We start from the raw sequence: 13,790 nt of genomic DNA on the forward strand, positions 1-13,790 counted from the left end.
TTTTTAGGACAATCAGCCTGCTGAAGGGCTGGAAGAGGTCACATGATCGACAGATCCCAGATCCCTGTCCACTAGTGATCAGATCACTGAAGACGCGTGTTAATATCGAGTTTTAACGGGGCCTAGTTGTCTCTCACTGATGTTGTTTCCACTACAGTGACTCCATTTGTTTCAGCCTGCTTATATCCCCACACACTTTGTGTCTTTGTTGTTGCTTCTTTCAGGTACTAACAGAGGAGGGTTTCGGTCCGATTACAACAGAAATAGCCGAAGACAAACCATTCTACTACGCCGAGGATTACCACCAGCAGTACCTGAGTAAAAACCCTGACGGATACTGTGGTCTGGGGGGGACAGGGGTCTCCTGTCCAATAGGAATCAAGAAGGAAGCCTAGATAGCCAATGAACGGCCAAGAGCCACCACCATTCTGTTCAGTAAGGACGCAGCGATGGAGTGATTTTTAAGATTTAGAATGCTTACAGACACACAAAGCTTTGTGTTTTAACAATACAAACATTTATCTTTTATGCATTGAGGATCTGTCCAGCTCTTCTAAAAACATGGGACAGCCGTAGCTCAGTTTGTGCTGGAAGAATAACAGTCAATGCAGTGCAGATTTGTGCCTGAGGTAACCCAGTGACACGTAACATAACGTGTAGTGTAGAGGCTGATAGAGGCTGACAGTCTTCTCAGCTCTTTGCTGATGGTAAAAAAATAACTCTTGTCGTTATAAACATGCCTCAGCATGTGTGCATGTGATGCCGTTTGTAAAAGTGATGCAACCGTGTCACTACTGCGAAAAGGCTTCACGCAAAACGTAGTGCTCGACACATGCAGTTCATTTTTCTATGCTAGATATAAGAAGGTGTATATAATCTAATCTACAGCTGTAAGAGGGCAGTGTAGAACAGCCAGGATGAAATCTGAACTCCCACACAGTCTCAGCACCAAACTGAGCACATCTCACTTCTCATACATCAAGGATTCAGGCAAAATTCAAATTTTTCTCAGATTTATTTTGGTGACTGTTTTGAATCACGACTGCAGGTAAAGGTGATGGTGGTTATTTAACAGGAGGTTTGAAACTGATGCTGTTTGCTTTTTTAAAAGTCTGCAGAGGAATAAAACAAATCAAAATCTCTGAAATCATAGCGTCTCTTCTTTTTCCAGTTAAATCTATACAGACTACACTGTGTATATCAGCTTTGATTAGAAAATTAAGAAACAGGACATTAAATATACTCAAGAATGTCTTTTCGACTCACCGATCAGTTTATACTCTGATGGTGTTTCCACCAGCCCTCAACTTACTTTAGGTGGAGAAAATGAGAGCTTTTTACAAGAACAAGTGTGAATTCTTGAATTTAATGAATTATGGATTCTCCAATTACAAAATCAGTTTAATGTGAGATCAAAAGATTCTTTCTTTGCTACCTGGATTAAACTTTTGTATTATTTTCTCTCACTGAATGTGCAGTGGACAAGGTGAGCAGGATATTTTCTGATTAAAAATGTATTCATATGTTTGCGTTTGCTCTTTTTTGTGTGTGTGTTGTGTTTTGGGGGCAGGATTTTGGATGACCTCCTTCCTCTGATCTTTGCCTGGAGTAATGTTCCAGTCCGTGACTCATCTGTCATCGCTGTTAATCTGCATGCGTGTGTGTTTGTACAGTATATGTGTGTTTTGATGGTACAACATGCAAACACACACACCAGGAGGAGGGAGCTGTGTTCGGTGCCAGGCCCTCCAAAGCTTGGCCATCACGGAGTCAGGATAAAAAGCAAGAGAGGGAAGAGATCAGTCTCTGGAAATGGCAGAGCACCATCTTGGATCTCTGCTGCGCTGGATCGCCTCCATGGTGCAGGCTGCAGGACCACGGCACGACCGGCCTTTCAAAGCCAAATCTGACCACTATTTTTGGAATGACGCTGAGGAAGGTTGAGGTTTTGTGCCAATATTCACTATATTTTAAATTTGTCCATTTTTGTTTTAAGTAAATGTTGCCACTATAATTATTGTCAAACTGAAAAAGCCTCAAAACTCACTGTTCAACACTGAAGAACAGATTTTTTTTGTAATGGAAAAACATCTTTCAATAAGCCGTCAGTGTAGCATTGATCAATTCTATAATAAATTCGTGGTCAAAGAAATTGCACTACACAGAATATCCATCATATCGTACGAGGATGACACCAGCTGGTCTGGATCCCATTTTTAATAAAAGGCCAATATTGGCTCAATATATATCCGTGTGACCCCACACGCTGAAAAACAACCCTTTGTTCTTGCAGGGTTTGTTGGTTGGGCTTGTTGTTCTATACAGAACAATAATAACTCAAACAGCCACGTGAGTGGTGTGAATAAAAGTTGGTAAAGTTTGAAACCACTCAGTGATGTTTCATCATACCATGGGCAAGTTGTCTCATGGAAGTTGTAAATTCGCTCGGACAAAACAAGTGAAACTTTTATTTTGAAATTAATGGTGTTTTATCGTTAGTTTTTTTCTAGAACATTCTGAGAAGTGACTCAATTGCTTTGATTTAATTATTTGACAATATGAAGAGAATGATCTGTAGGCTGTAGGATGTGAAGACATGATGATGATGATGATGATGATGATGATGATGATGATGATGATGATGGTTTGAGACTCAGAAGGGTCACGGCGTCCTTGACCTGTCGACTTTTTGTCTACTACAGCAGATTTTACACATTCCCACAACTTAGCGTCAGTACTTCAAACCAAAATCTCTGTCTGCTGCAGCAAGTGTTGAAAAAGCACTGAAATGTGATATTAATATCTGGTTCATGCATTTATTATCTCTGGACTTATTCTTTGATCCAATTACTCCAGTTTTAGACTATTTTATGTAGGCAAATGTTTTGTGTTTAGCCACCATTTATCATCGGGGACGTTTAGTTTCTCTCATTAAAAGGCCAGAAGGTGTTCAAAGTGAGCTATCAAAGTGTTGTTTGGTATCTATGCCAACATTCAGGTTTTATATAATGTGTGGACACAAACACTACTCAGCTCTTGTCTACATTAAAGATGAGCACAGGCTTTGTTTTTCCAAGAAATGAAGCTACTACGTGCATTTAACTATTCAAGAGGGAAGTTGAGCATGTTTGTCCATTTACTAGTGACTCCCATGGGACAGAACGGTGTGACAGGTGAACACAGTTGTTCAGGAAAAGGAGGGAAAAAACTTCTGCGATATCGTTTATGTCCTGAAGTTCTCTATTGTGCATACTGTGCAGAACACAACGCACATCCTGACTGTCTTTTTATGTCACACCAGTTACACCAGTATCTGCTGAAGTCTCTGGTCAGAACATGTGATTCTGCTGCCATCATGTGGTTTAATCCCCACTTTGGTTACATAAACCAACACTCAGGATCTGAGGCTTTCCTTTGAGCCAGAAGATAAGAACTCATCCAAAACATGTTCAGATGTCACAATAATTATGAATCACTAATGTACTAAAGGTGGCTATCACAGACATTGGTCTGTATTGCTACAAGCACCATCCCCACCTAAAATTAATTACATTCAACATTTTCTTTCTGAATCATATCCATCCTACTGGATTTATACCTGGTGCATATTTTGCCACATACCCTATTGCTCAAATTTAAATTTCATTAACTAAGATGTCTGTTTTGGTGGAACAGAAAACATACAAATATTATATTCTAGCAAATTAATTATTCCTTGTACCCTCAACAAACAAATGGCAGGATGTTGGCGATTTTATTATTTTATTTATAATGTTTTCTTTGACCTGTTCTGAAACAAAATAAAAGCTTAAACTCTGATGTTCTTAATTAAAACGCTTTGCTTGAGATTTATTTTGAAATGTCTTACCGGAAGTATTGGCTGCACTTTGCGGAAATTGGTTTTTTTTTAGTGACGTAATTTATACGTAAAGTGACGGAGAGATGACGCCCAGTAACTACAGCAACGCAAACGTCCCTCAACGGAGAGTCAACTAAGCTTGCAGGTAACTAAGTGAAATTAAACTCTAATAAAATATAATATAATTATCTTATAAAAGTATGAAATCTGTATCTGTGTATTGGGATCTTAATTTCTCCCCAAATGGAGGAAGTTACATGTGTGTTCGCTATCCACTGGGAACTGTCATTTGAAAGTTTTAAGGTTAATTCATTTTCAATAAAATTTCAAGTAATGTCTGCCCCTCCTTCAGTTAGTGTTTCCCGTTTTGAGTTATGGGTTAGTTAGTGAAGTTTAACATAAAGACTGAACCCATTTGTATCATAAAATTACTCAGTTTGCACAGTAATCTAAATTTCCAGACTTTTTTGAATGGAGTCTGGTGTTAATTGAACATGGGAGTGTAAAGGCAGAGGTTTTAAAGCCCAATTAATGATGCTGCTTTCGACAGACATCATTTTTACCTTTGTGACTTTTGTATTAATGTTTTAACACAATACTATACAATATATATACTACACAAAACTATATTTAACAAAATGGAGGCTCCATCACTCATGCAAATGTTTGGAAAATATTTCCAGATTCCTGTAAGACCACTGTTAGCTGGAACAAATAAATTATGTGGGTTTTATCAATTAAGAACTTTTCCTTTCTATCATTTCTATATGAGGTGAAGGAGGCAATAAGGAGAAAGTTTGCAAGAGGGGGAAGCTTGAGGAAGGGGACATTTCCGGCAGCCATTTTAGCTAATTTAAAAAACTTAGCAAACTAATTTTGTTCTAATAAGACAGTGTGGTCCCTTTTTAAAATGGCTTTTAAACAGCAGTGAGAGTTGTGGAATAACTCGCTATGGTTTTGGTTAGCTGTTAGCTTTGTTACTCAAATGTATAATTAGGGCAAAAACATTTACCAGCACATTGTCATTTTAACAAAGACACAATTATGATGATGTTGTTAGAATTAAGCGTCTTCGTTAAAACCACATTGGAGTTAGTTGTTAATCTATTATTAATTTAACTCCATTTGAAAGCAGCAAAACTAAAGAAAATATGTTAAAGCGAGAAGAGGAGGTGGGTGAAGCTCATGCACATGGACAGATTAATGTCAGGACAGGGTGCCTCAGTCTCAGTCAGTCCTCAGTTTGTTCTCATTTCACTGTTTGACATTTCATGTAATCCACTTGTAATGCATTTTGCAGATGAAGACAGACTGTCCGTGATGTCTGCTGACACACAGATAGAGAGAACACACCAGAGGAGACGCGTAGACTTCGATCGCTCAGTTCAGTCTCCTGCACCGATCCCATCTACCCCTGGAATCGGTGTGCTGGAGCATCAGGGCGATCGATTGGGCCTGTCTGCCTTTCAGGGTGAACCAGCAGTTGGCAAGACTCGTCCCAACCTCCTGAGCCCTGATGATGAGCCAATGGCTGCCAACCTGGACGCTGATACCTTTCACACTGTAAATCAGACTATACCACAAGTAAGTATTATTTTTCTATATTCCACAAAATCAGAGAATATTTTCATATTATAAAACCAGCAATTGATGATGTAAGGATTTATTTTGCACTATGTAATCATGAATGTCCACATTTTAGTTCAGTTCCTCTTCTCACCACTAGACAGCAGTAGGACATCAGATTTTTGTTTCTCCTGTAGAGCACTTACCAGTCACTGGGACAGTGTCCTGTTCTCTTCTATTGGCAAAGTTCTTAAAGTTTGTCTGTTGGCAGGCTCCAGATCATCAATATGAGGTGGTTCAGCAGCAGATTGAGCAGATCCACAAGGTCCTACAGGAGCAGAGTAGACTACTAACTCTACTAGGAACAGGTCAGTGTTGAACAGCACACAGTCCTGTGTAGGGCTGTATATAAACAAAGTCCTGCGCTAAATGTGTAGATGTGTAAATGTGGTGTAAGTGGTTCAGTTTGGGCTGCATCATGAGTAAAGTGTCCACCTTGTTTAAAGTTATTTCAAGATGCACAATAAGGTTATTTTAAGTGAAAGAGAAGGGTAGCAGATAACCTGCTGTATGACACACCTTAGGTCACAACAGTCTCGTAATCACTGATGTGAATAGTTGTGTTTGTGCTCAAAGTAATAATTAAACTGGATACGATGTTCTTAGGTGGGACATCTGGTGCTGACGGTCCAGGCTTAGCTCTTGTTTTTTTTTTATGATATTCATAATAATGACTCCTGTACAAGTGGTGCAAAGTCTTTTACTCTTGCTCAACAACAACATGTGTGTCATGTTTTAGTCATTTTTCATTTGCAAAAGAAAAGAAATCCTTGTTCCACTGGTTATATGTTTTTACAATGTAGCCTACAATGGTCACTTTTATGATTGATTATAGATTCCAGCATTTCAACAACAATATTGCTCACTTGCTGAATTGAAGAAATTTAAGTTCACAGGATAAATTGCTGCTCCTGCACCCACCACCACACCCACCAGGACAACATTCAGCTTTTCAATGTTGGGTTTAAGCATTTTCAACAACTCGTTTCCAACAAACTCCAACCTTAAGAGCACAGAGCAGATTAGTTTGAAGAGGTATCTACCATGAAGGTTGTTGCTCTCTCTCTCTCCTATGTGTCAAGTGTCCAATTCTACATTTATCTTATGAGCTTAACTCCTTCAAACTGCTTTCAGTCTGTGGGTGAGACATGAAGCCATTACAGGCTTTCAAAAGCAGACGGGGCATGAAGCCAATCTTCAAAGAAGGCGGCAACAATAACACTGATGTGCAGTGTTTTTCTATGTTCAGGGTGTGTGGGAGTTTGTTTTCATACTTTTCTGTGTTGTTGTTGTTGCTGCTGCTGCTGCTGTGATATCCCCGCTAGCCCCAACATGACACCACCATCAGCACACCCACACTGCCTACCCAGAGCAAAGGCTACACACACCTCAAAGTATGCCAAACATAACTGAAAGAAAAAATGGTCAAAATGGGGGGCTAATGGGTCTTTACACTGGGTCTTAGAATTCACAGGTAAGTTGGGAAATGGACAGACAACGCTACGTAGGAATGCGCTGCTTCAGTTTTCTGCATTCGACCTGTTACAGATGACTTCATGTGGAGTTGTTGCCACCAGAGAGCTCATAAACAACCTGAACAAACTCTAGCACCTTCTTGCAAAATTACAGGGCAGGAAGTGAAAAGCAGAATGGAGGAGATGTAAAATAGCCCATACTGTGCTACACGATCCTCATGTTATGAGAAGGAGAGAATTAAAAAGCTGCTAGAGAGGCAGTAGACACGAGCGACTTTAACACATGAACGGACGGAGGTGATGGTGCTTCCAATGTAGAGAATCCCATCCAGCCCTCCAGCTACAGTTGTTGCCACAGCAGTGCAGCGACATGACGTCATATGCAAACAAGCTATTGTATTTTCGCCCGTCCACAGATCGCCAACGTAAGCCTAGGTGCATATTTTGTTTGAAACTTTAAAGCACCTACATATTATCAATATCAACGACAACACACACCTTACAGTGTACATTATGGTGTGATTTACAAACTACGTTTTGAAACTGAAACAGAAGCAGAGTTAATCTGGTTATAGTTAAGCTCTTTTGAAGATAAGCCATACGTTTGGAGCGAATTTTACAATCGGAGGTGAGACTCAAAACTCAGACAAGGTGTTTGTTTGTTTGTTGATTAGCAGACATGTCAGTGCTGAACATGTCACAGGTGGTTGTAACAGACCTGAGACACTTCATCATGAACTCATTATCATTTAAAAAAGGAGAAATGAAACTAGGGTGTCATATGACCATCTGTGCTGTCCTGTGTTGTAAGAAAAACGGCTGGAAAATGATTTCTCAAAAGGGAAGGGGAACCCTGAACATCGTAGGCTAATTTGCCAGAGATGTGGAGATGCTGCTGTCTTTTCTTTTTGGGAAAACATTACAGCATTAGAAAAAGAAGAAGGTGTTTCACAGTCAAAGCTTTGCATGTTGGTATAACACTCGATCTGTATCTGTATCAGTATCAGTATCGGTCATCTCCAGCTCACTTAATGTTTAGCAGACTGTGATCTGTATCACCTGGGCTCTGTGTATTTACAGCAGCAATATACAAAGATCCTCAGTCTCTCAATCTTATGCAAATAATTCCATTTTATTAATCAACATGACAAATTTGTATACAGTTTGAAAGAGGAAAGTTTAAAACAGCCTTCCAGGTTCGTAGTAGTTGTTGAACATAACGTTGAACCTCCTTCAAACACCAGAATGTAGTCAGGCTAGTTGAACAGTTACAGAGGTGAACCTTAATGCAACCACTGAAATACATGAATTCCAAAAGCTCTGAGGAGCAGACATGTGATACTGAAATGCAAATGTGAGTGCTGTTGGTGGAGTTCACTATATTTTTGCATTGAGGGTAAATCCAAATGTGAACTGGTACAACTGGATTGAGGTATTAACGCTGAACACAAAGATATAGAGTTTCCTGAGTGATGAATGAGAGCTATGCAAACACAGTAAGGCTAAGCGTACAGTACAACGGCTTTTAACAAGGTCGGACTTCCTTAGGGGTCATCATACGCCGTAACATTCAACCACAAGGGAAACATCAAATCTTAACACTTTGTTAAAAGAACGAAGACACCTTCGTATATTCAAGCTATAGGCTCTACATTATTTTGCATTCTAAATTTAACATGAGATCAGGCAGCAGATACATAACATGAAGCCGTGTGAGTGGAGCAGTTAGACAGTATCTTCATTTCAATCTTCACTTTAAGCCCTGTGTGTCCACCTGCTGTATTTTGGCTGAGCAACCTTTTCAAAGGACACTTAATACATGTACAGACTGTGCTTGTCTGACACCTCCCTGACTTCCTCTTCTCTGACCTCTCTGACTACCTTCTTTTGTTGTACCTAGTTTTGGCTATTCATTTGCAGGGGGCAGTGAACAACTGAAAACCAGAAGGTTTATATCATACATCACTGAGCACATGTCAGTGTCTGTTTGGGGCGATTGTGGCTCCAAGTAAAGCATGAGGACGTGCTGCATTTACACAGATGATGGTTATGCCCACAGATGAGGCCAACAATCTCCCAGGACAGCTGAAAACATCAGTGGTTATGCTAATATATCTGTGTGGCTGAGGCATAATGGCAACTAAACAGCACATACTGCAGCATGAGACTTAATTACACTTTAAGAAAACAAAGGATCATCTTTCTGTTATCGGCAAAGAAATTGTTCTAGTACCAGAAATAGTCGTTGTTCCCAAGCCACAGTCAGAATTCTGCAGTCTCCTCTGAAGGATCGTCGGACAGAAGGTGGCTACGTAAGCGTCTTTAAACCCTGAGTTACAGAAGCAGTACACCAGCGGGTCCAGCAGGCAGTCAATGTAAGACAACACCATGAGGCTGTCGTAGACCTGAACCACTATGTCCTCTGCGTACTGCAGGTCCTTCAGCCTGACGAACAGCAGCACCGCTCTGGCTATAGTGCAAGGCAGGAAGCAGATGGAGAAGACCACGACAACAGACATGACAACACACACGGCTCTCCTCAGTTTGGTCTTTTCGCCGACTGTTTTCTTCCTCAGTCGGTTGACAATGCGCACGGTGCAGTAGACAAGGATGATGAAAGGGATGATGATCTGGCTGAAGAAGACGACCTTAAAAACATGAAAAGTGACTGTAAATACGATGGCCAGTGCCAATTACAGCAAAATATCCTCAATGTATCTACAGTTGAGTTCAACAAAAGATTATTTTGCCAGGTGGTGGGATTTTGGACCTCCTTTTTGTCCCAGTCATCTGAAGCCAAAGAACACCAGTGTGTGACTTAAACTCTAACTTTTGTCTTGGACTTTGGACGGCTCAGTGAGCTCAGATAGTCTTTTTGCAGAACTTTAAAGAAACTGCTGTAGCAACCTGTTGGCTGATCTTAAATTCATTAGATTTTTGGAGGACTGCATTATGTTAATGTGACTTTTCACAGAGTTAAACACCGAAACAACAAATTCTTGATAGAACTTTGACATGTGACTAAAAATGCGCATAATTTCTACCAACCACAGACATTCAGCAAATATTCAGGTTTTGTTTTTTCTGCTTAACTTTTGCTTAAAAATTACCTAACTGGTTAATCAATACTCTGTCAGTTAATCACATAAAATATAATGTGTTCAGAGTTTAAGAAGCCTGGGCAAGTTTGTTTGTGGCCTGTGTGTTAGTCAGGGAATCTGGGAAACTAGATTAACCATTAAGCTAAAAACAGTAATGACTGTCGACTTTATAGGAAGTCTGTGCAAAGGTATGAGGTTGTGTAAATAACTGTTGTTCTTCTTAGGTGCAGAGGTAGCTCTCTGACGCCAGAGTATAAACTTCTACTCCTAGTGAAAGTGGTATAGCTACATATTTTACAGCTGCAAACTAAAGCACATCTAAGTCAAAACCAAGACAATACCTCTCTGAACGTGTCCGTCACATCGTGATAAGTAGTCTCAACTTTACGGCCGTGGCTGTTACAGCACTCAAAGGTCTTGACCATGGTGGGGACGGTGAGGGGCAGCAAGAGAAGCCAGATGACGATGGAGATTTGAGGAGATTTCTTCAGCACTTTGACAAAATTCCTCCTTCCAAGATGCACCACATTGAAGTAGCGATCGATGGACAGGGTGATGAGGAAGGCGATGCTGGCTCCTCGGTTGAGAAACAGCATGAAGAGCATCATCTTACACACCACATTGTCCTGGCTGCGCCTCAGGTGGTGGTGGTAGTGGTAGGCCTTGGCAGGAAGACAGGCCACCAGCAAGAAATCAGCAACCACAATATTGAACAGGAAGACACTTTTGTTCTTCCAGAACTTGAACCTAAAGAGGAAGTTATTGACAGTTAACAGTTATTTGTTTCAGTGTTTGAATGTTCGTTCTGCAATAATAAACAGAAGTGCATTTAAAGAAAACGTTAGGAGTTCTTTATCCACAAACTGGTGCACGTGTTACATGCAGGGTAGAGAATGTCTGTCGGAAGCTTTTTCAGCCACTATGTACCACTATCCACTATCAGTGGATCAGTTTATATCAACATGGCACAGCTCATCTTGCTGAATCTGCACTCTGTGAAAAGAGTCAGTGAATTTATTTTTTCATTCCATTTACACTACATTTGAAATTAGGTGTACAAATTGTATCCAAGGTAAATAACCCGCTTTAGGAATACTTCTTTATTTTTAAAGATAAATTCAGCGAAGAGTTATTATTATTATTATTATTATACACATTACATACTGTGTATCTGTTAATAAACAGAGTTAATCAACTTTTCTACCAAATAATACAAATCTAAACAGGATGTGAATACTGTCGTCTTCTTCGGCTCACTGGAGTGAGTATGTATCAAAATTTCTTCCTGAAGACAATGATGAAACTACAGTGCTGATGAAAATCAAATCAGAGCATTCATTGAATCAAGACACAACTTGGATTGTGTCTCACCACCGCTATGTGTTAATCATCCTGAAAAGATGACTAGAAAGTATTAGTACTAGTAGGTCAGTGACCTTACCATCTTTCTTGTAATATCAAACTTTGAATCACTCAACAGGAGCTAAGTGGTGAAATCGCTGATGAGTCATGTAAATATCAATTATCAAGATCAAGTTTGCTGTTGGCCCGACTTGAAAGTCGAAAGGCTTTCCCTGCCTTCTTCCTGCTCACCCTAATCTACATTATACTTCTGAGTACTTTTGGAAAATAGGGAAAGGGCAGTGATAAAGAGACTGTGTTTCCTCGTACCTGAAGATGAAGATGTAGAGGACCGACAAGTTGAGAGGCAGACCCAGCATGAACTCTCCAATCATCAGCCAGGAGAGGATTTTGTATGTGACTTCAGAGGGTACTTTGCAGTGGTCAATTGTTGAATTTATCAACATGTTTTGCTGGCTGGACATAGAAGTGGTGGAAGAAGTTGCTGTCAAAGTAGTAGAAGTCCTTTTGTGTGCAATGCCAAAGCAATGGGAAGGATAAAGGTTAAAGGTGTTTCCAGGCAGGCATGACTTTCAAAGTTAAATCCCTAGTTTTGGAGGTGGTTGTAGCTGCCTCTGACCCAGAATCTTCTCTCTTCAGGCACTGATTTCCCCTCTCGCTGTGATCCGTCAAATTCAACAGACCCCTTCTGAGATCCTTACAGTGATTCTGGAGCTCTGTCAAGACTCAGCCGGCTGTGCCAAAACATGCTGAGGAAACATGTACTTTAAACACTGCATGCACAGAAAAAAGTACCGAATATAGAGACGAGAGGTAAAAAAAAAAAAACAGCCTGTCTCAACGAGTTTGTTTGCCCTTTCTGTGTGAGGCTGCCTCTGATCCTTCAGAGAGGAAGAACTTATAGTCAGCTGGAGGTGTGGTTTAAAGAGAGGGGCATGGAAGATGCTCGTTCCAGCTCTCCACCTCCAAACATCTTGTTGCAGGAAGACTGACGGCACTGTGATTTAGCAGATATAAATACTGTGATAACAGGAGATGGCACGGCAAGTTTAGTTTCTGTATTACAAATTAAGTGGAGACTGTCAGTTTAAGGTGTTTTCCAGGAAAAGGGTTGTGAAATTCCTCAAGTGACTGTCTGTTTGAACCATCATGCCTGCACATGTTTAGCTTTATGCAGGGATATGATGACAACAAGAGAGGGAGAACTTGCCTCTCAAGGAAAAGGACATATGAATATGTTCTCTAGGTACATGGTCAGTTACATTATACCTGTGTATGTTGTAGCTGTTGAAAACAGTAATGCAGAGAGCTTCAACAGACTGCATGGAATATACTGGATATGGGCGTTTTGTCTTATCTGTTATGATGACGCTACATTTGATGCATTAGAAGTTTTGATAAACAGAGAAGACCTTAGGCCAGAAGTCAGTGCAGCAGGAATATTAGCCCATGTTCACGCTTCTGTGTAGTCATTGCTGGCTTGCTACTGAATATATTACAGCCTGGAGAAAGCTGAATCCATTTCCACTGGACATGAGTTTGTTGAACATGTTTTATCACAATGTGCCTGCAAGATTTCTTAACTGACTTCATCCACTAGCTCAGTAGAAGTACATACCACCTCACTTCACCTCACATAGAAATCAAAGCATAATGACGTGATTGAAGTCATCTTTCGCCATCACATCCTCTTTCAAACATTGCAGGTGGTGGTTTTAGCAAAACACAAGAGGTACGTAGAGCCGGTTTGCAAACAACAGTGATGTCTCAATCCTCCTTCTGTGGGTGTTTTAGGTTTCTCTGTTTTGACGTAAATAGCATTTTACATCATCATCAAGCCGTCTGTCCTCCATCTGTGCTGCAGTCCAGGAGATTAGGATTCAACTCTGTTAAGACATTGTACCATGGAGATATTTGAGATGAGCCTTTACAAACAGAAATCTTCTTTTAAAATGTTCGTTCCACAAACTCAGACAGCATGGTCACCTAATTCAAATCCAACTTTCTGGATGAGAAATATTTTGCAGTCATGTTATATGTGTGCAGAAGAAGCCTTGCGACAGGGTTGGATTAGCTTTTAAATATCTTGCTCCATCGAAGTCAAACGTTAACAAGACTCCCCCACCTCAGACCTCCTGGTGTCTGCTGCTGTTTTCACCGTCAAACAACAGTGAGACCCGACAAGCTACGTACTAATCATTTTAAAGTTTGACATAAACTTGAATTGCTGTTACGCCATGCACTTGCGAGCGGACTTCGCTTTTCTGCAGACAAGTTCTCTATCCAGTGTTGTCACGCTCAGTCCCAGGTATGATGTAATATTGCACAAATGAGCGATGCCACATAACTTCTGCATAACTACACGTC

The 13,790-nt window shown here is 40.4% G+C and overlaps 2 protein-coding genes across 2 annotated transcripts in view; one reads left to right on the forward strand and one right to left on the reverse strand.

Annotated features, from left to right (window-relative positions):
• msraa (methionine sulfoxide reductase Aa) overlaps positions 1 to 1,147 on the forward strand; it is a 33,018-nt gene extending 31,871 nt beyond the window's left edge. The window contains exon 6 of the mRNA XM_070849254.1: positions 225 to 1,147. Within this exon, the coding sequence (XP_070705355.1) occupies positions 225 to 395 (171 nt within the window). The 3' untranslated portion in view covers positions 396 to 1,147. The remainder of the gene's footprint in view (positions 1 to 224) is intronic.
• An 8,008-nt stretch (positions 1,148 to 9,155) lies between these two features.
• On the reverse strand, positions 9,156 to 12,278 carry LOC139218083 (12-(S)-hydroxy-5,8,10,14-eicosatetraenoic acid receptor-like). Its single transcript, XM_070849619.1, has 3 exons — positions 11,733 to 12,278; positions 10,403 to 10,808; positions 9,156 to 9,608 (listed from the first exon to the last, which is right to left on the reverse strand). Exons 1-3 carry the CDS (start codon positions 11,885 to 11,887, stop codon positions 9,156 to 9,158), a joined length of 1,014 nt encoding a protein of 337 aa, XP_070705720.1. The 5' UTR covers positions 11,888 to 12,278.
• Positions 12,279 to 13,790: the final 1,512 nt, after the last annotated feature.

This window comes from Pempheris klunzingeri, chromosome 18 (assembly GCF_042242105.1).
Source record: "Pempheris klunzingeri isolate RE-2024b chromosome 18, fPemKlu1.hap1, whole genome shotgun sequence".
Lineage (NCBI taxonomy): Eukaryota > Metazoa > Chordata > Actinopteri > Acropomatiformes > Pempheridae > Pempheris > Pempheris klunzingeri.